The 22,532-nt window shown below is 34.1% G+C and overlaps 1 protein-coding gene across 1 annotated transcript in view; it reads left to right on the top strand.

Moving 5' to 3' along the window:
* Positions 1 to 22,532, top strand: part of LOC141479876 (MAP/microtubule affinity-regulating kinase 4) — a 264,246-nt gene that overhangs the window by 55,751 nt on the left and 185,963 nt on the right. Inside the window, exon 2 of the mRNA XM_074176392.1 lies at positions 19,435 to 19,565. Coding sequence (XP_074032493.1) covers positions 19,452 to 19,565 — 114 coding nt within the window. The 5' untranslated portion in view covers positions 19,435 to 19,451. The remainder of the gene's footprint in view (positions 1 to 19,434; positions 19,566 to 22,532) is intronic.

Genomic DNA, 22,532 nt, shown 5'->3' with positions numbered 1-22,532 from the left:
AAAAGAGAAATCGGCAGTAGATAACATTGTTTTTACGCGAGCTGATAAAGGCAAAACGGTCATAGCCATGAACAAAGAAGAAAACGTGAAGAAGACTTTAGACTTTCTGAATGCTGGCATGTACGATAGTCTCACAAACGACCCCACCCATTTATATCAGGAAGAAGTCAATGAAACTTTGAAAAATATTCATTGTGTCATGGATGAAAAGGAAAAATTTCGATCAATAGTTATGAACACACAACCACCGAAATTGTATTCATTGGTTAAATAACACAAAGATAACTATCCGATAAGACCGGTAGTTTCATTCGTCACAGCTCCTTCAGTTAAAATATCCGAAAAACTCATTGCAATTATTCAAAACCACACCAATTTCGAATCAAAATTCAGTTTGAGGAATTAATACCATTTGATCAATGAAATTCAAGATATTACTCTCCCGGATAATGCCAAATTGATTTCATTCTATGTAAAGAATCTGTTTCCCAGTATCCCTCCGAATGGAACGATTATTTTGGTGGAGAATCTATTGGACAAAAACTCTATCAATCCAGTAGTGAAAAATGAAACATTAGACTTGCTTACGGTTTGTTTGTCATAGAATTACTTCCAATTCAATGACAAGTTTTACTCATCTTCCAAAGGGCTCATAATGGAAAACCCACTTAGTCCTATTCTGGCAGAGATTTTCATGGACGATTTGGAGAGAAGAATACACAGTAACCCACTAGTAAGAAGTTTCCTGTATTGGTATAGATATGTGGATGATATTCTGGTATGTTTCACGGGAACGAACAGACAGTTGACAAACTTTTTGAAGTTCATAAATTCCCTTCACCCATCTGTCACATTCACAGTGGAGATGGAACAGGACGAATCTATACATCTTTTGGATTTGACAATAGCAAAAGTTAACAACAAACATGATTTTTCAATTTATCTTAAACCGGCACATACAGATATTATCATTCATAATTCGTCCACTCACCCATATCAGCATAAGGTAGTAGCTTTCAGTATGATCCACAGACTGATAAATGTACCCTTGTCAGAAGCAAATTTCAATAAAGAACTGAATAGAATAAAGCAAATAGCCGTCAACAATGACTATGATAGTGGGCTGATACATTCTTTTTTATCAAAGAAGTTATACAGTCAAGCTTTGAAAGAAGTTTAACCAATTGGAAGAGAAAAGGATAAAAGTTATAGAACCTTAACCAACTTAGGCCAACCCACTACAAATATTTCAGATTTTCTGCACAGCAAAGGTGTAAATACTGCTTTCAAAACCAACAACAACTTGGGCATGCACATTAAAAATAACAAAGATAAAAGTTCAGTTTCAGAAAAATCAGGAGTGTATAAATTATCGTGTGGGTCATGTCCGATGTTTTATATAGGTCAAACTGGAAGAACGTTCAAAGTCCTCATGAAGGAACACAAATATAGTTTTCAGAACGGAAAAATGAATTCCACATATGCCAGTCATCTAATCTCAGAGGAACATGAATTCAACCATGAATACAAACCCGTCCATTTCCGGAAGAAAGGTTTGAAACTTAACCTGTTGGAGAGTATGGAAATAAACAAATTCAAAAACTCTCATTATCTTATGAACCATCAAACCGAATTGAATAATTCGTTATTATTGAATCTGTTCATTCCCAGGTAAAAATAGTCAGGTATATTTTTTGAGGTAGATGTATCACTTAGGTAGACGAATAGGTACTAGGTTATAGTATATAATTGTGTAATTTAGAAGTATCTCTCAGTTTACGTTCGAAGAAGCTATTGTATAGCGGAACACGTGTCGCGGTTTTTGTAAAACCCTTATAGTGAAAATCGTAGAATGAACTCTATTGATTAGTATCGGTCAGTTCTATTCAATTGTTAAAATAACGGTTTGGTGTTGAGACAGAACTACAATATTATTCTTCATTACATCAAAGGTTTCAGCGTCACAAGTACATACACATTGTTTGAAGGTGGTTGACAATGTTTCGTGGTGTATTTCATCAGTTCGGACTTCCATTGTCCAATATTATATAAAATGATTTGAATTCCCTGAAAAAAAATTGAAAGATTAACCGAAAATAACAATTTTATTAAAACAAAAAACTGAAATTATAAGGAAATAACATACAAGCTACCACCAGAAAATAAAAAACTGATATATCAATGAAAGCTGAAAAAATTAAAAAATATTAAAAATCCGTTTTTCAAAATTTTCCCGATTTCGGGTTGGGTTGGGTTGGACTTGGGTTGCAAAAATGGAAATAAAAATATTAAAAACGACGTTTCGATTGTTAGTATCCATAATCGTCTTCGGGTGATAACTGGACTTATTCCTCCGAGATCTGACTATTTATAGATCATTCGAATGCTCTCACCTTTCATCTATCCCCTCTTTCCGCTTCAATGGTTTTAACGGGAGCTGACCGTTTGGCGAGAGTTGGTCGTTTTTCGCTTGATAAGAGGTTTCCATATGTTACGTATCTCTACGCTAGCTTGACTAAATGCGTTGTTGAACAACATATGCGCGGCTTCCTTGAATTTTCCCCTGAACCAGTGTTCCTCTTTGTGAATTATTTCAGCTTGAGCCCATTTGATATTATGTTGATGAGTCCAAACATGCTCTGCTATTCCGGATTCGCTGGTTTCTACTCGCTGTGTGTGTTTTTTGTGCTCAGCAATGCGAACTTTCAATTGCCTCTTAGTTTCACCGATGTATGATCCTCCGCACTCGCAGGGTATCCGGTAAATGCAATTCTTGGAATCGCAGTCCGCGTTTGGTGGCCTGGTTTTTGTGAGGCTGCTACGGATAGTGTTCCCAGATCTGAAGCAGGTCCTGATGTTATACTTGGACCCATTTCTTCTTATCCTTTCCGATAATCCTCTGATGTAGGGAAGTACAAGTACTTCTTGTGGCGGCTTCTTTTTCTTGTTAATCTCTTGGTGTCTTCTAGCTAAAGCCCGTTCTACCATCACTCTGGAGTAACCATTCCGTTGAAGGTCATTTTTGATGATGCCTATTTCATTTTCGAGACCTTACTTTGTATTACAGAGTTCGAAAGCACAGTCTGGTAGAGTCTTGATGATTCCTCCCTCAGTCGATTGATGGTGGTTGGATTTCTTGTTAAGATACTGTCCTGTGTGATTGGGTTTTCGATATACAGATGTTTCCCATTTAGTGTCGGTCCTCTTCACCAATACGTCTAAGAACGGCAATTCGTTGTGGACTTCCTTCTCCATTGTGAAAGTGATGGAAGGACTTACTTGTTGATGTGCTTCAGGAAAATGTCTACTTCTGCATTCCCATGGTTCCATATTATGAAGGTGTCTTCTACGTATCTCAACCAGACTCGGAGCTTCTTGTGGACTTCTTCAATGGCCAGAGTTTCAAACCACTCCATATATATATCAGCTATAATCGGTGAAAGTGGCGATCCCATTGGCAGTCCCTCATCTTGCGTAAAAAATTCGTCCTTCAGTTAGAAGTAGCAGTTTTGTACACAGCATCCTAGTAATTCCATGGTTACTTGTATCGTTAAGTTTGTTCTATCTTTCAGGTCCCCACCTTCGGATAGCTTCTTCTGTATGATTTGAAGTGCTTCTTCGACAGGAACGTTGGTGTAGAGGCTTCCCACGTCGAAACTGATCAGTTGATCCTTCTATTTGACTTCGATTTCCCCTAGTAGTTCAACAAAATGTCTTGAGTGTGAAAAATTAAACTGATGAAATATACACATTCATATAGTACATATATACAAATAGGAAGGTTCATCGATGGATTAAGCTTGCATTCCTAAAGACATCATATAGAGGGTAGTTTGATTCTATAAAATCACTGAGTGATTCAGGAAGCTTCGATTTTTATGGTATCAACAGCAGAATTTCAAAATACACGTGGAATAAATTGTGAAAACCCCTTACTTCCTTGGTTTATTTGATCTTTAGTAGTGGTATATATCCTGATTTTTTTGAAACTACTGAAAGTATCCCAATATTTGAAACAGGAGATGACAGATCACCTAACAACTATAGACTCGTTTCTATAATTTGTATATTTGGGAGAGAATTACAAAAGTTGTTGAAAAAAGGCTGATCAATTTCATTGGAGAATAAGCTTCTCTATGAATGTCAATATTGTAGTGGACACTCTACAACAAAACGCTGTGCAATGAATTCACAGTATGATAATCTGCTAGATCTCCGTGAGGCCTTTGATTGTGTTTGCCATCCAGAAACTGGAATATTGTAGTATACGAAGTCAACTCTGAAACTTTTCGAATCTTATATTATGCAACAGAAGACAATTAGTTTCGGTTGGTCAAAAATTCTCTGCCACAAAACTTATAACACATGGAATCCCGTTTTGGGTCCAATTCTTTGTGTTATTTAAGCAAATAGTCTGTTTTTCTTTTTTTTTTTCCAAAAGTAACATTCGTTATGTTTGCTAATGATACAACTCTAATCAGATGATAAAAAATGGTTCAGCTCAAATCACTTCAAGCCGACCAAAAATCAACCACAACTCCTGACTATCTCTAGAAATTCTTTTGTGAGATCAGGCAGTGGTGTAAAATTGGTAGGATTGAGTATCGACAGCTCGCTGACTTGGTCATCACACTTTGAAATACTGAGTGAAAAAATATCATCACAACTATTTTAACCGAGTCAAGTCAAGAAAATTTGTGGCGCAGTATATTTCACTTTCAGTATACTATACATCGACTTACGGTATGACTGTATGGAAAAACTGTAGCAAAGCTATTCAAATATTCAGACCACAAAAGCGGGCATTTCGAACAATTCATGAGTATGCCCTAGAGAACTCACCGAACCGAGAAAATAATATAACCTCCGTTACATATTAAACTAGGGCTGATGAAACAATCTGTAAAGGCCCTAGATCAGAATCGTACTTGTTTGAAATACTTGTCCAGCAAATTCCCTGCACTTAGTAAAGAAAAACTGAAAGCCGGAATATTCGATGGGCCTCAGATACGACAACTTATAAAAGACTAGTTGTTGACCACGACTTCGCCCGCGTAGAATTTGGTAGTTGTAAGTACTAATTAGTACTATGTTGCTGTATCGCTGATGTTCCAATGTTTTGACAGAATCCGAATCAACGAACTTAGGCGTGTGCAGCGTTATAGAACAGTGCTTTCAAAAAAATTGTTCTACAGTGCCATCTAGTGGCAAGTTACAGAAAAATTGATAGCCTAGAAACCTTCTCTATGAAAAATTACTTATATATGTCAAGTTTCATCATGATCGGTTGAGCGATGTAGAAGTTTATCACTTACCAACCAACCAACCAACCAACAAACATCCATTTTTGTGTATGGAAAATTTTCTTGGAAACAATAAATCGGAAAATTACCGGGATTTAGTGGAAAAAATGCTCAACAAGTTTAACAAACATAGTTGTCATATGAGTATTGAAATTCATTACCTCCACAGCCACTTAGACCGTTTTCCAGAAAATCTTTTATTTATTTATTAATTTATTTATTCTAAATTCGGGACACATACAGGTAAAAGAACCCAAACAAGTATCCACTAAAATACAGAATGTGCTAACAAAACTGGCGTTCAACAGGTAAATGATCTAAATGCTTAATCTAAAACATAAATGATTAAGGACATCATTGCTATCAACTCAGGCGAGTCAATAAGATTCGTTAAAATTTTACAGCCAAACACTAGATCCGAAGTGATTCTCCATTGTTCTAGAGGCTGAATGATATAATAGTTACGGCTTTGATTATTACCGTGAGTTACATAGACATTAGTGATTCGGTAATGAAGATGTCTAACAAACCTATTTTGCAGTTGTTCTAAACGCAATTTGAATGTATTATAGCAAGGATTCCATATAATGCTAGCGAAATTCAACTTGCTATAAACAAATGCATAATAGTTAGTTTTAATAGCGGCTTCGTTGTTGAAGTCTCTGCACATTCTATTGAAGAAACCCAGGGTTCTGTTGCTTCTATTTATGACATATTCAACATGGCGATTGAAATTCAATTTTGTGTCAAAGTATACTCCAAGGTCCTTGATATATTCTACTCTATTTAATGCAATACTATTCAACAAATACTGAAACAATATGGGTGAATGATTTCTATAAAACGAAATACATGTACATTTTTCCACGTTGAGTTTCAGCTTATTCATATCACAATATATTACAAATCTAGCAAGGTCTTCCTGAATTTTTAAACAGTCTCTTATGGAGGTAATTTTTTTAAATATTTTCAAGTCGTCCGCATATAACAAAATATTAGAATGAAGGAAACAAGACTGTATGTCATTTATGAAGACTAAAAACAACAGTGGACCCAGGTGTGAGCCCTGAGGTACCCCTGAGGTAACCACGAAGGACGTCGACTTGAATCCATTGATGCTAACAAGTTGACTACGATTAAATACATAAGAGGACAGCCACCTAAGAAGATCGCCCTGTACACCAATTCCAGCAAATTTCGACATGAGTATGTTATGATCAACCTTGTCAAAAGCCTTGCTGAAATCAGTATACAGTGAATCAACTTGTTCACGGCTGTCCAGTGCACTCGAGATATATTCGGTGTAAATGACTAAATTTGTTTCGATGGAACGTTTAGCGAAGAAACCATGTTGAATGTCACAGAGTGAGGTCTTTAAACTATAAAATAGTGAATCATAAACTGTGCTTTCAAATACCTTACTGAAAATAGAGAGTTTACTTATACCCCGATAGTTATTGACTAGATTTCTACTGCCTGAGTTTTTATATATCGGGACGAGAAGAGCCGTTTTCCAAATCTTTGGGAAGATAACAGACTGAATAGATGTATTAAAAAGTTTACAGAGTGGGAGGCATAAACTGACTGCACAGTTTCTAACAAAATACGATGGATAGCCGTCGATTCCTGCACCTTTATTGACGTCTAATGTGTTCATTTTTCCAAGCACTAATTCAGGAGTGAAATGGATAGAATGAATCAAATTGTTGTTGCTAAGATGCCTTAGTGAGGAACCTTAGTGAGGAACAAGGGAAACGCTTACACCAAGATATCAAAACGATGGAAGAGAAGTATCAGGTGAGATGGGACACTCACATGATGGCGGATTACTGCTGGAGTCTTCAAAGGGACCGTCCTTACAAAGCCTTCGCGAGAAAATCATATAAAGAAGTTTTTAGGTGATGCCAAATAACAGATTTGTGCTGCGATGCTGGTTAGGTTACATTGAAAGTTGAGTTTTTTGGCAGATATGTGTGATGATTATTGTAAGTATATTGTTGTACAATAAATATCTTAGTTTTTATTCGTGTTTCGTTTATTTGATGGGTAGCAGCACTACATATATTTATGTAGGTAGTGCTGCGTTGAATTACTCTATATGTTAGAAATGTGATCTGTTGTCGTATTTTCTGGAAACGATCTGATGGAGCAAATCTTGTGGCCTTTTTGGATTCAGCAGACCCAAATTACCTAGAAACAGTGAAAACATTTCCAGCAGAAAATTGTGTGTTTACCAGTGTAATCATTTGTAATTTCGTTTAATTTTTAGAGTTTTTGGAAAAGTTTGGAACCAATAGTAGTTTTGCAGTATGGTCGTTTGATTTACAGACAAATCCCGATATTTTCATTCGTAGGAGACCACATTTCAACTGTTACCGTGTCCTCTCCCTACAAAAATGTCACGTGGAATTCAATCCACAGAAACGCAATAAACCCATCAAGAAATTCCTGAAATGAGCCCACTTCAATTTCGTCAGCATCAAAGAAAAAATACATCGGGCTAATACGGCGGTCCCCATTCCGTCCCAATTCCATCCGAAGCCAGTGCGTCGATAAAATTCCGACCTGCCAATCTAATCCTCATCGAGCCGCCCATCGCCTTACATTATCTTAATCTCGAAATTCGAGATACCAATCTGAATAAATCCGCGAAAGACAAAAACAATTCCGTTCCATTAATTTGGAGAATATAATCGCCTTCCGGGGAAGAATGCGTGACGTTTTTGCGAATCGAAGGCAGTTCCTCGGAATACATAAATAATCTTGAACCAATTATTGGGTAATTGGCTCTTGGATATCAGGTGTTGAAAAGATATTCGGAGTGGGGGGGGAGATCGCAGTGAGTAAAATACTATTGAGACACATTCCTCTATTCTTTTTTAGCATAGAGACATCTTTCTGTTGGTTGTGTTTCTGTCCGAAATAAATATTTGTTATTTGAATTTCCATTTTCCAATTCAGAAAAAACTTTTAATAATTCTAAAACACAAATCAAGAAATTATAAAACAACAACAAAAATCAATTGGCGCTCCGGGGCGACTACGTTGATGCCAGTGGCACATTTGCTTTTTCAGCTGCAGGAAAACCCGGAAAAACCTGCAGCACCACATCATCTGGAGTTCGTGATCTACCAATATCCTCTCTCTCATAAAACGAAATGTAGGGTGTCTTCAGAGGCTTCACTGAATTCACTGAATTCACTGTATCGCCAGAACACTTAGTGACACAACTATCGTCAAACTTGAACCAGTCCGTTTCGTCTTCGACCAAGGCGTAATAATGACCAGATTTAACGCCAGAATCACAGTGAATAATGACTGCACGTATTTTATAATAGTGGTCTGCTAGATTGAAGTGTCCATCTATTTCTGCCCTTCATAAGAGTTTAGTGCTTCCGTCAGAGGTTGAGTCATGTTTGAAGATCGTCAGTGTTATTATTAGATTGACTGGTGCCTCAGATATACTTGATTTCTTATAACAGTCAGTTAGTTTGGCGCGTGTTTGGCAATTATGGAACACCGTCTTACTTTTTATTGTCACAAATATTAATTCCTCAATTTAATCAACTAACAATTTATTCGTTTGAATTTAATTGATTCATGCATTTGTTCGACACATTGAAAACGATTGTTCGCAAAATTTGTTCTAATCTGAAAGACACTTGATTTTAAATATTACATGAATTAATTTGTTTGATGAACAGTTGCGAAAAGTTATAATATAGATTCATTGTTTGAAATTTTTGGAAGTAAATGTTTGTCATATATACTTTTTTGTAACTATCGAATAATTTACTACAATTTCTGTGAAACATGAATAAAATTGTTTGTTGATAATTACAGTTACATGAATTAAAACGATTGTTGATAATTTTAATTCGGCGCTAACGTCGAGCGGATTCTTGCAGAAGCTGAATTTTCAAATCTGGCAACATGATAGTATAGTGACAGTAACACAATATTCCGTTCGACCGCAGCGCTGAATAAAAACTATCAACAATCAATTTAATTATTGTATCGCCTAAAAGCAACAATCAAAACAATTCAGTTTTACAAAATACCAATAGAAACTGAAACGGCGTGCCACGCCGTTTTACTTTTTATTAATGTTCCTTTGAAATGAACTGGATCATTTTGTTTGTTGAATTTCAGTGATACATGAATTGAATTGATTGTTGATAATTTTTATTCGGCGCTGACGTCGAACGTATTTTTGTGGAACTACATAACTGCATATATGTATGGCGTTGGTCATACACTCTGTTCGACCGCAGCGACGAATAAAAATTATCAACAAACAATTTAATACATGTATCACTGAAATGCAACAAACAAATTAATTCAATTCTCTCCAAAGGAATAATAAAAAGTAAAACTTTGATGGCTTGCCACCCTGGATCATTGTTCAGCCTCTCGTGAATGTAATAATGCAAGCAATCAGATAATCTCGGCATGGAAGGGGTACCTAAGAGAAAAATTATTGAAGTAAAATAAAATGAAAGTTGTGCCTTGTGGAATGTGGTTAATAAATTCATAAACAAGTACATAATGATATAGATATTAAGTTGGATGACCAGCTCATAGAAAAACCAGAAACTATTTTTCAAATTATGTTTTTTTATCGAAACTCCCTGTAGAGAAAATGACAATTTTACCCTGTATACAAGATTTTGGTATGGGCTGTTTCTTGGGTGGATCTACCTCAGTACGAAATTTTTTTATACAATGAAAATGAATGCTGAAGCGCATAGTGAGTTGTTAATTGCTTCTCTATGTTCAAACTGGAATTCTTCAATTAACTCATTTGTTATGTCAGAATCAATTTCATATCAGATTATAAGTTTGTCTTTCTCTTTTTTCTTTAGAATTTTTATTGACACTCCCTACACTATTTTTGTCTGACTGGGAATGTAGTATCATTATTTACCTGGAGTAATACAGTTAGAATCAAAATGTTCCTCCTTTGGCTGAAATGCAACACACAAATTAATTCAATTCTTTCCAAAGGAATAATAATAAAAAGTAAAACGGCATGCCACGCCATTTTGCTTTTTATTAAGTATTCATTTGAAATGAGCTGAATTATTTTGTTCGTTGAATTTCAGTGATACATGAAATGAATTGATTGTTGATAATTTTTATTCGGCGCTGACGGTGGGAGTATTATTGTGGAACTACTGAACTGCATATATGTATAGCGTTGATCATAGTACGGTAATAATCCGTTCGACAAATAAAAATTATCAACAATCAATTTAATTCATGTATCAACTAAATGCAACATTCAAAACAATTCATTTTCACGAAATACAAATTATTATTATCCCTTTGAAATGAGCTGAATTAATTTGTTTGTTGACTTTCAGTGATACATGAATTAAATTGATTGTTGAAGATTTTTATTTGGCGCCACGGTTGAACGGCGTTTTGTCGTACTATAAATGAACTAGCATGTTGCCATATGTACACTTGAAGTTCTTGATAAATCCGCTCGATACCAACGCCGAATTAAAATTATTAACAATCGTTTTAAATGTATCTTTCAGATAATATCACTGGATTTTTATTTTCAACACCTCGACACGTGTTTCGATCACCAAGTGATCATCTTCAAAGAGAAAGATCAAAACTAAGATCTAGTGCGAGCTAATCCTATTTATGCTACAAAGGTAACTCATACAGGTAAACCATCCAGGCATACCAACCATGCAGGTATACCAACCTAAATTAATTTTACAATTTTGCCTTATCTATTATTTTACAATATATGTTTATATAAAACAATTTTCAGCTATATAAAATTAATTTCACATTATTGCCTATCAAAATTTATTTTTGCAATGTGTCCTTATTTAGTAATCAGTAAATCCAACAACATTATTTCATTTTAACAAGCTATATAGTATGCTCTTTCGTCTAGGTCAGTCATCGTTATTCATCATTCAGGTCTTCCTGAAAACTCGACCTGAAAAATCAGCAGTCGCCCATCATATTTTGCAACAAAACCATTCCATAGACTTCAGTTCATTAAGGTTAGTTAGACAAGTTAACAACAACAGGTAACTAGATGCCTATGAGAGTGTAGAAATAAGTAAACATAATAATATTATGAATAACGATGACGGACCTACACCAAAGAGCATACTATTATATAGCTTGTTGAAATAAAATAAAATAATGTTGGGATTACTGATTACTACATAAGGACACATTGCAAAAATAAATTTGGATAGGGAATATTGTGGAACTAATTTTTATATAGCTGAAAATTGTTTTATATAAACATATATTGTAAAATAATAGATAAGGCAAAATTGTAAAATTAATTTAGGTTGGTATTCCTGCATGGTTGGTATACCTGTATGGTTTTCCTGTATGGGTTACCTTTATAGCATAAATAGGATTATCTCGCACTAGTTCTTAGTTTTGATCTTCCTCTTTGAAGATGATCACTTGGTGATCGAAACACGTGTCGAGGTGTTAAAAATAATGATTTGGTGTTGGGAAAAACTCCAGTAATATTCATTACTACACCAAAGGTTCCAAACAGTGCATCATAAGTATCTTTCAAATACAACAAACTTTTTGAATCATCAAAAAATTTAATTCTCTGTCAGAAATTAGCTTTTCGAAAAGATTGATGGAAAATTTAAATATAACAATCTTTATTATTCATAGAAGAATATTCAGTATGGAAAGTTAATTACCAACAATGTTTCATGGGAAAACTTTGACAGTCATTTAAATATATTCATTGAAATGTTATTCCCAAACTTACTTTTAGAAAAAGAATTTAAAGTTTCATTATATTTCAACAGTCATATAAATAACTAACATCTTATTCAAAGGTCAAAATTATATGCGGAATTGAAAATTTTGTTGAATTTACTCGAATAATACATTCCATTGACTGTTGAATAAAAATGTTTGTTCATTGCTAAGTTGAACTTTATGTATATAGATTATTTTCAGCATAACGTGAAGTAAATTGGCGTTCCATTTTCCAAAACTGTGAAACAATATTTTTTTTCGGAATTAATAAAAGCGTCAAGTTATTTCATTAGTCTTTTTTATTCAAATAACACTTTTATTCATGTAACATTTTGAATCAAGTGTCATTTGAATTAGAACAAATTTTGCGAACAATCGTTTTCAATGTGTCGAACAAATGCATGAATCAATTAAATTCAAACAAATAAATTGTTAGGTGAATAAATTGAGGAATGAATATTTGTGACAATAAAAAGTAAAACGGCGTTCCATAGGCAATACAGTCGATTATCACCTGTTGAAAGTATGATTTTCAGATGATTTAACAACAAGCTTTGCACGGACTGGTTATTATTCATATTAGGAAACGCTAGTTGAAGTTCCAAAAATTCACATTTACTACAAAGTAAACAAGTGAGGATTTTTCCAGCTAAAGATTAACAAACACAAGACGAGATAGACTTTATGACTTTAGAAATCGGTTTCATTTATAATACAAACAACAATTCAAAAATAAATTAGAAAAATAAAATTACAAGAGACTCTGGTACTCATTGGCGAATTCAAGCTCAGAGCTACTCAAACTCAACCAACAAGCACCACTCCATAATGAATGCGAATATACAGAAATTCTAAATGAACAATTAACGGTGATGGTACCACAACAAGAGAAAAATAATAAGAATAATAATTGGTGATTATCCCATAAGAGTTGATGAATCAAATTGATCTGTTGCTCATTCATTATTGATTTGTCCAATGAGCAAAAATTTACATCATTGTTTGAATTTCCTGATATTGAATCTCTTCAATTGCTTAGATAAAAATTTGTAGAGTTCCACAGTATCGAAAATAAATTATGTTCATAGCAGCGTGGTTTAAACAGAAATGGCTGGTATATCAATCGCCACAAAAGAAATAACCAGGAAAGGAATTCCTCTCTTTGAACTTTGAATGCTTCGAATCCAGATAAATTTGAGATTTTACTAAAGTATCTGATATCTATCAATATTGTACCTACATCTAATATAATTGTATAAAGATTCAAATTGTACTACACCGCTAATAACCTTTATGGATGCGGCGACATTGAAGAATTTGAAAAAATTAAGAACTTTGAACTTTTTGGATTATTTTTTATCTGAATCATATAACCCATATATGAAGTTACTGAACTGGCTTAGCACCAAACTATCACAGAGCATTTTTGAAAGATTGGCTACAAATAAAATGATTGCAGTATAACAGTTTCAATGATATATATATATATATATATATATATATATATATATATATATATATATATATATATATATATATATATATATATATATATATATATATATTCTTTTCATTAAATTTTCAACATGATCAGTGAATCTAAGGTGGGTGCGAAGCATCACCTCTAAGTTTTTATCTGTATCAAGAGAAGTCAGATAGTATGAACTAGTTTTAAATGTTATTTGTTTTCTACAAATTTACGATTCTTCTGCAATCCATCATTGTTTCATCAGGATCAACTTCCAAATCATGTTTACTCGATAAATAATTGATCAAATCTAGATCAGCTTTAAAAAGGTTCTGTACCTCAGTATACTCATCGAGTTTAAAATACATATATAACTATATTTCATCAGCTCGAGGTTGTATTTTACAATTCCTGGTAGATGAGATAATGTCAGTATTGTAAATGATGAACGAGAAAGGTCCCAAAATGGAACCTTGCGGTACTCCAGATGAAATACTTTTTGAGGTATATCAACAAAACAACCAGATGTGGAAGAAGGCAGCGCTATCATAACCAAAATATATGAGTAGTATATAAATCAGCTCATGATTAATGGTATCGAATGCTTTCGAAAAATCTAGTGTATCTTGTATAACAGTAGCAAGAGCTCTACCTGTACTGAAGCCCTGACTAAAACCAACGAAATACGGTCGATTAAACTGCTTTTGTGGATAACAGTACACAGATCAATTGGTAAATACCATACATCCGATATTTTCCTCTCCTGATAGCAACACAATTGTCCCTTCTATGTCGATGCTCTAATATCAGTAGCCAGTGCAAATTTTCGGCGACAGAAATCCTGATGTAGGTCTGAAAAACATCGACTGTTAACACAGTTGAAAAATCTTTTGAATAGTGAATCATTCATATACAAAACTTCACTTCGCTTTATATGCTGTGGCAATAAACTAAAATGCAATTCTAGATAAGCTTTATGAACATTTCAACTTCGAAAAAGAGCAGTTGGAGTTACCAACGGGGCAACATTCAACACATATACCAGAGTCTCATTGAGATACATTGTAATAACGAAAATTCAAAGATCAATTTCAAATTTCATGATCATTCAGCTAGCAGTGGCATTTTGTTATGTCCCTACGATATGATACTAAAGTTAGTCATTCAGGAGGATGAAATACACTGGGAATTTACAATAATATACACCTAAAAGATGAGCTGTCAAGAAATATAGGAAAAACTTCCACCAAACCACTAAAAACAAGTGTAGAAAATCTATTGATCAATGATCCTATATATGCAATTGATGATTTTTTCCATTCAGTTGAAAATTGATGTACATTTGTATAAGTACATACATATAAGTATCAGGAATCACACGTTAAAAGGTAAGACCTCGTTAATCTTTAGCTCGCACAAGTTTCGACTTCTGAGGGTTGTCGTTCGAAGGGGTGCGACAGCTGGTTAACGGAAAAATTGATTTTAAATAGATATAAGTATTCATATTCAAGAGTATTACATAATTTGTATGGATAAACTATTTTCATCTATTTGTTCATTAACGAACCTAACATATTTGTTATGGCAAAAAAGGTAATAAACGAATGGAATTGAATTGAAGCTAACTTGGTTGATCAAATATGCGTCAAAAAGAGTATCGTAGTGCTGGTGACTGAAACAAATTCGACAACTTTTGTAATTATGTGGATTTCCATTCCGCTGATAATAAACATCTCATTCTTGAATGTGAATTATCTTGTGTCCAGGTTTGGCATGAAAATATTTTGGGAGAACTTTTCGAAATGAGCCACCTTGTAAAGGATTCAAATTTTGATTCAACTGACCAATAACTTGTCGAAAATTATCAAAACTATTCATAAGAAATTTCACGAATCTTCACAAAATATATTCAATTTCCAATACAACACTAGTTTTCTCAGTTGTACTGGAGTCCATATAATGATAGTTCATCAATTGAAATGAGATAAAATATTCTCTTCCAGCTTGTAGTCATGAATTTGGGCCTTTTACACCGCAAATTGCTATAAGTAACTGGAGAGTCACAAAATTACTTCAATAAAATTAATCAAACGTTCCTAATCTGGCTATAAATTCCATCCCGAAGTTTTCTGACATAAAAACCGACCGCCTCAATAGAAATACTTACCAATGAAGGATTTATGGAGACCATTTTAGCACTCATAGATCCTCATACATAAATAATTCTTTGAATACAGTCCGAATGAAGTGCAAATGATTTCCTCTACTTCAATTTTTCTTTTATGAAATGGAATAATTGCGATATATGTAACTCTATGTTATCTATTTGATACAGAGAGGTTAAATAATAATAATTATTAGTATTATGATATAATACATATAAAATGTATAGGAATGGTCAATATACAGTGTGTCCAAGATAAGGATCCTAAGCATGGGAATCTCAGTACCTGTTGGAGATACAGCTTAGGTTAAATTAGGAAAAAGTTGTGTTTTTAAAGCTGCCGTTTAGAAACTTGAAGAATTTTCATGGCCTGCTGAGATATTTGGGAAAAACGAGAATTTGACAATATCAATTTTATTTTTTTCTGACTTTATTTGAAAAGATATCAAAAAACGAATAACACTTTTTCATTGGCACTTTCAAAGTACTACACGATGGTATTTTTAGTTTTTATATCCGACGTTTCGTTTTCAAAAAACCATCATCAACTTTATTTTTTTAAATAGCCCGAAAAAAAAGTACACCCTGTATCTGATTCCATTTTTTATTACGAATTCAACGATGTAACACATGCCATTGTTTTCTTTTTAGTTTAAGGGAAAATTACTTTCTATTTTTAAAATGTATTTTTAAGTAGGTTAATAATGATTTTTTTAAAGTAATGAAAACAACAAAAAAATTAACGCATTTTTTATTTAATTCAAAGGAGGTGTTCAAACAGGTTTCCGTTATTTTCCAAACATAAGTATGATCTTCCAACTGTAGAACTTAAAACATCACGTAACATCTCTGGTGTAATACTGTTAAATGCGACAGTTACACATTCTCGTAACTGCTGTTCAGTTTCAAAAGAATGTTGGTAAACCCGGTTTTTAACAAAACCCCATATGAAAAAGTCCAGAGGAGTTGAGTCAGGGGATCGCGCTGGCCAAGACACTTCACTAAAGGTTCCAATCCACCTTCCAGGAAATCGCTGCGAAAGATACTCTCGAACTTGTCTAGAATTATGTGCAGGAGCACCGTCTTGTTGAAACCAACAGTTATTGACCTGTGCCAGAGGTGAATTATCTAAACAGTCTTCTACATAGTTTTGCAATAAATGATGGTATCGTTCGGCGGTCAAAGAATTATAGTAAAAAAACGGACCTAGTATTTTAGTTCCTAAAATTGCACACCACATATTAAACCCAAAACGTTCTTGATGTCTTGATATTTTCTTAACACGCGGATTTTGCTGAGCCTAGTAATGCGTATTGCGGCGGTTGAAGATACCATTATTAGTGACCATACTTTCGTCGGACCATATTATTTTTGAAGGGAAATTATAATCTTCTTCACCCGCGCGTGTATACCATTCGCAAAAATTTCGGCGCCGTCCGAAATCCCCTGGTTTAAGTCCTTGGCAAATCCTAAATTTATAGGGGTGATATCTATTTTTACGCAAAATAAATTGAGCAGTGGATTTGGCTACTCCTACATTATTTTCGATTTGCCTAGTTGATATTTCAGGGTTCTCAACAACTGCTTGTAAAACATTATTTTGGGCTTCTTCTGAAGATTCCTTTTTTCGAGATAAAACAGGCTTTTCAAATGAACCATATTCTTTTAAATTTCGAGCCAGCTCTAAGAAAATGGACTTACATGGCTGCTTTCTTTCTGGATATGTATTAAGATACATTGCTGCTGTATTTACAGTATTTTTGTGGCACAAAATGTAGCACGTTAGCATGTCAAACTTTTCTTCATGGCTATAATGCTCACCCGGCATATTCGACGATAATAACACAATATTATCTATTCAACAATAAACAATAATAACGACAAAAGTAACAATAACTCTAAAAACAACAACTCGACAAACAGGCTAACAACAACGACAATTACTATTTTATCGTGTAATTAAATAATATTTGACAGGCTCGGTGACAGGTATTTACGCCAAAGCATTTGTTTGCAACGCCTACTTAAAGATTTTTTTTAAAATAGAAAAAATGTAATTTTCCTTTAAACTAAAAAGAAAACAATGGCATGTGATACATCGTTGAATTCGTAATAAAAAATGGAATCAGATACAGGGTGTACTTTTGTTTCGGGTCATATAAAAAAATAAAGTTAGTGTTATTCGTTTTTTGATATATTTTCAAATAAAGTCAGAAAAAAATAAAATTGATATTGTCAAATTCTCGTTTTTCCCAAATATCTCAGCAGTCCATGAAAATTCTTCACGTTTCTAAACGGCATGTAAATAAGCTTTAAAGAACACAGCTTTTTCCTAATTCAACCTAAGCTGTATCTCCAACAGGTACTGAGATTCCCATGCTTAGGATCCTTATCTTGGACACACTGTATAATGCAAGAGCACAGTCATTTAAGAATAAAGATATATAAAAGTGAAAATAAAAATACTTATACACACACATACACTTATACTTATATACGTGTATGATATAAATAGCTATTGAAATATTCTTCCAACAAGTCGAAACATTTTTCAGCCAGTAATTGTTTGAGGGAGCTACTGAATTTTTTTTTAATATTTGGCTTCTTTTATACTTTTAGGTAGATAATAGTAAATAGATAGACCCATAATTGTAGGTGCATCGTCAGAGACCTTATATTATGTGAATGGAATGTGGTAATTTTTTCTTTGGCATGTATTTACGAAGTGAAAATCTCCCTTAAAAAAAATTTATAAAGCCGGATAATTCATAAATATAGACACACATGAGGGTCAAAATTCTAAAATGTTTGAAAAGGTCCCTACAGGAATATGAACTAGGCACCTAAGCTATTATTTTTAATATTTTTTTTTATATAGAATGAACATTTTTTGCCACTGGAACTGGAATTTATCTACAAACATATTTCAAACCTAATTCGTGACATGAGCATGGTATAGAACCACTAGGTGAGGTATTTCAAGTATATGTTTGAGATTCCTGAACATGAAAAATACAGAATTCAATCTTTTTTTCAAGTTTGTATAGTTTGTATTCATTTTCATCAACAAAAAGTTCAAGAAAATTGGTTTCATCTGTACTGTGAATGGATACATCACCACTCATTTTAATTCTGAGAGGACCGCATCTTCTTTGATAGTTATGAAATCGTATAATTAGGGTTTTATGAGCGTTCAAATTCAGAGAAGTTGTCTAGCACCAGTCCTGCATCAGTTCTAGAGCTTTTTCTGTATCATATTGAATTCGTTTTTTTGTGAAATTATCATTGACGTGTCGTCTGCATACATTGTTACATGAACGCCTTTCAATAATTTGTCCAGATCGTTAGAGCACGATATGAATAAAATAGTTCCTAGGATCGATCCTTGTGGTATACCCATATTATTGGCTTCACTCTTTGAATTGACGAAAGCAACCCTTTCAAATTGGATATTTTGAATACATACGTACTGATGAAGGTGTTTCAAAAAGGAGGAAATCCATTCTAATGTTACACCTCGTAATCCATAATTATACAATTTTGATGTGAGGAGAATGTTAACTGAAAATATTATGAAGCGTATTAAAAATGTCGAAAAATCGTGTGTCTCTGTTAGTTGTTTTTTTGTCGTATACAATATATTTTTACAACAGTTCTAAAATCATCTGAATACATACCTAATGGATTGTGATCATAGATCTCTTCATCTAATTTCTACTCTTTGTTTCAGGTTGCTATCAAAATAATGGACGTGAACCAGATTAAAGAAGACTATGTTATCCGCAACCTTTGTCGAGAGGCTAAGATAATGTCGAAACTGAATCACCCCTGTATAGTTGCGTTGTTCCAAACCATGCAGGTATGAACAAAAGTGCTTACTTTTTTTCTACGGTTCTCAAAGAATGAGGAGACCTTACAATAATGTCAAAAACAAAAATGACCACTCATTACAATTTGAACCGACTAATTTACAAGTATTCCAAGAGATTTACTTTTCAAACCTTCCTTTCTCAAATGTAACACGTGCTAGTCGTGATAAAACCCATTTATCTCTACCGAAAGCTTATTTACAATTATGGAATTGGTCTTAAAATTCAAGAAAATACTCCTATGGTATTTTGTTCTTCGAAAAAAGGTTCTACCCGTTTGGTCAAGAACCACAAATCAACTCTTATATTCCTGATTCATCTAACAGTTAGTTTGGGCTTCATTTTTTCCATTGAAGTTGCTGTATGTCTAAATCTTTCTATTTCAAATATCGAGCGATATTATTGGGGGACACCAAAATATTTTTAATTTTTTTTTCCTGTTGACAAATATACATTGTCAGTGATAAAATCTTAGGTACTACTTACAAACTGATGGGACATGTACTCTTCAATAGTATAAAAACTATGAGAACATAAAAAATATTTCAAGCGATATTTGAATTCGGCTTGAGACCTGCTCTCTCTCTCTTATATTCATTGGCAAATGGTTGAATATTCGGGGAGCCAACAGATTTGGTGAGTTATAAGCCAGCTTCGTTCTAGCATATGGTACAAACAAATTATTATTTTGACAAGTATTCACATTGCGGATACATCTATTCATCAGAAAGATTTCATTGTCATTTTTAAAAACATGTAAACACTGTTCAAATATTAACAAACAAGGCAATGTTAGAATATTAAAATTAACGAACACATTTTTGCAGCAATCCCTAGTTGACAATCGTGTTATTGTTCTCAGAGTTTTTTTTTGCACTAGGAAAACCTCATTCCAACGTGACGATAATCCCCAGAAACATAGGCCATATCTGAGTCTGGACTCAACTTGAGCATAATACAGCGTCAGCAAATGACTAATGTTTAACACTTGTCTTAAATTTCTGAGCTGAAATGTTATCGAATTCAACTTCTTCATTAAAAATTCACAATGATTATGCCAGCTCAAACATTGGTCGATATGAAGTCCCAGGAATTTGGTACTTTCGGTGCCTGTCGTTACAGAATCTCCCCTCTCATTAATCTTGAAACTGATTGGTGTATAATGTTTCTGTCTGTTATGGAAACGGATCAGAACAGTTTTATCAACATTCATGAATAACTTATTTGCCGCAAACCATGAATTTAAGTTTCGAAAAACTTCAATGTTGTATGACTCATAATATCGTTTCTCAATATCTCTCTCTGGTTATTTGTTACAAGTACGGTTTTCAAACGGCTAAGTTGCGTCGTCAGTGGAAAAAGTAGACTTATATTTCGAAGATGCAGAGTTCATTAAAAGAATGCGCGTTGAGATCCTGGTTTCTGAAAGAAGTGTTTGTTTTGTTGACATGAAATCACGATTTCATGTCACTGATGAGCTGAATTTACTCATGTCATCGATGTAAGTACGTGATGACATTCATTCGCTTATTTGCTTCAATCCCAGCCATAGGAAACTTGTTCGAATTGAAAGGCGTACATCTTCAGCAGAATCTGGTTTCAGAGGTACACAATTTCTAGTTTTTCACTCCTCTATCTTCGTACAAAAATCAACCTCTGGTAAAATTATACCCCCTTCAATTTAGGTCTTCAGGTAAAAGTACTGTTTTCTCTTGAAATCAATCATTATAATGATTTTTGCTGCTTTTCCATTCCTCGCTGATGTTGTTGAACAGTAAATTCCTGTTTTTTCATTTCGGTAATGAAATTATGGTGGTATTTTTCAAACTAAAGGAATTCAATATTCTATTTTGAGGAATTCTATAAATAATCGAAAAAATCTGACTTGATTCTGTTACTTTAACTGAAAAGCAAATATGTAACAGAGCTCATTCTTAGAAATGCCTTTTCATTCAATTCAATTCTTAGGATAGTTGAACTGAACAAAAATGTCCTGGTGTCATTTTGTGAATCGTCGGTACTATCAGAATGGAGAATGGTCGTGAAAACGTTATGACAATCAATAAATTATTTGCAGTGTAGCTCGGAGTGTATAAAACGCCTACTCCTACAGTTGAAAAAAAAAATATTACTCTCTCCACAATGGGGTCAATTTTCATTTTCCTCAGAAAATATTTTTTCATTAATCAACTTCTATTTTGTCAACTCCAAAGTAGTCCCCCTTAGATATAATTCAATTTTGCCAGCGCATTTGTTCTAATCCTCGAAGCAGTTATGTTATGCACTCAATGGTTTGTGATGATTGTTAGACCAATGATAATTTGTAGTGCAACTGCCTGGTGGCCGAAGGCTTTACAGAAAACGGCCCAGGAGAAGCTCTCTGGTTTACAGAGACAGGATTTTCTGGCCATCAGTGGTGCCATCAGTACCACATCGTCAGCGGCTATGTAGATCCATCTAGATCTACCTTCTCTCCACATTTTTCTGAAGAGAGAGGCTAGATGGACTGCATATAGACTCGTGCACATTTCCAATTGCACAAATCAATCCAATGCAAAGTACAATAGACAGCTGGTCGACACTGGAAGTCATAGCATTCTGGGAATGACCTCTGAGATTATGCCTCCAACTGTCAACTAGGACTGCCTCATGAAGTACTGTTCCCGAGTGGAGAGGACTTAATCCTCCGGGAGAGGAAAATATTAAGAGCAGATAGTTGTTGGTTCACAGATGAATCGAAAACACCTTCCGATTCTGGTGCAGGTGTTTTCAGTGGCAGACCTAGGACAGAGATATCAACCTACCTAGGAACCTATGCGACTATTGAATTGTGTGCGGAGAGATTGGAAGAATTCAACCTCAAACACAAGTCAATAATAATATTCTCGGACAGTCAAGCGGCGTTTAAAGCTCTCGACTCCTACCAAGCAACGTCTTCATCGGTAGCAAATTTGCCA

This window comes from Leptinotarsa decemlineata, unplaced genomic scaffold (assembly GCF_025532065.1).
Source record: "Leptinotarsa decemlineata unplaced genomic scaffold, Ldec_3_MD MMD2_tig00001719_RagTag_RagTag, whole genome shotgun sequence".
Classification (NCBI taxonomy): domain Eukaryota; kingdom Metazoa; phylum Arthropoda; class Insecta; order Coleoptera; family Chrysomelidae; genus Leptinotarsa; species Leptinotarsa decemlineata.
Note: the sequence above shows the minus strand (reverse complement) of the source record. Positions and strands in the feature narration are given on the sequence as shown.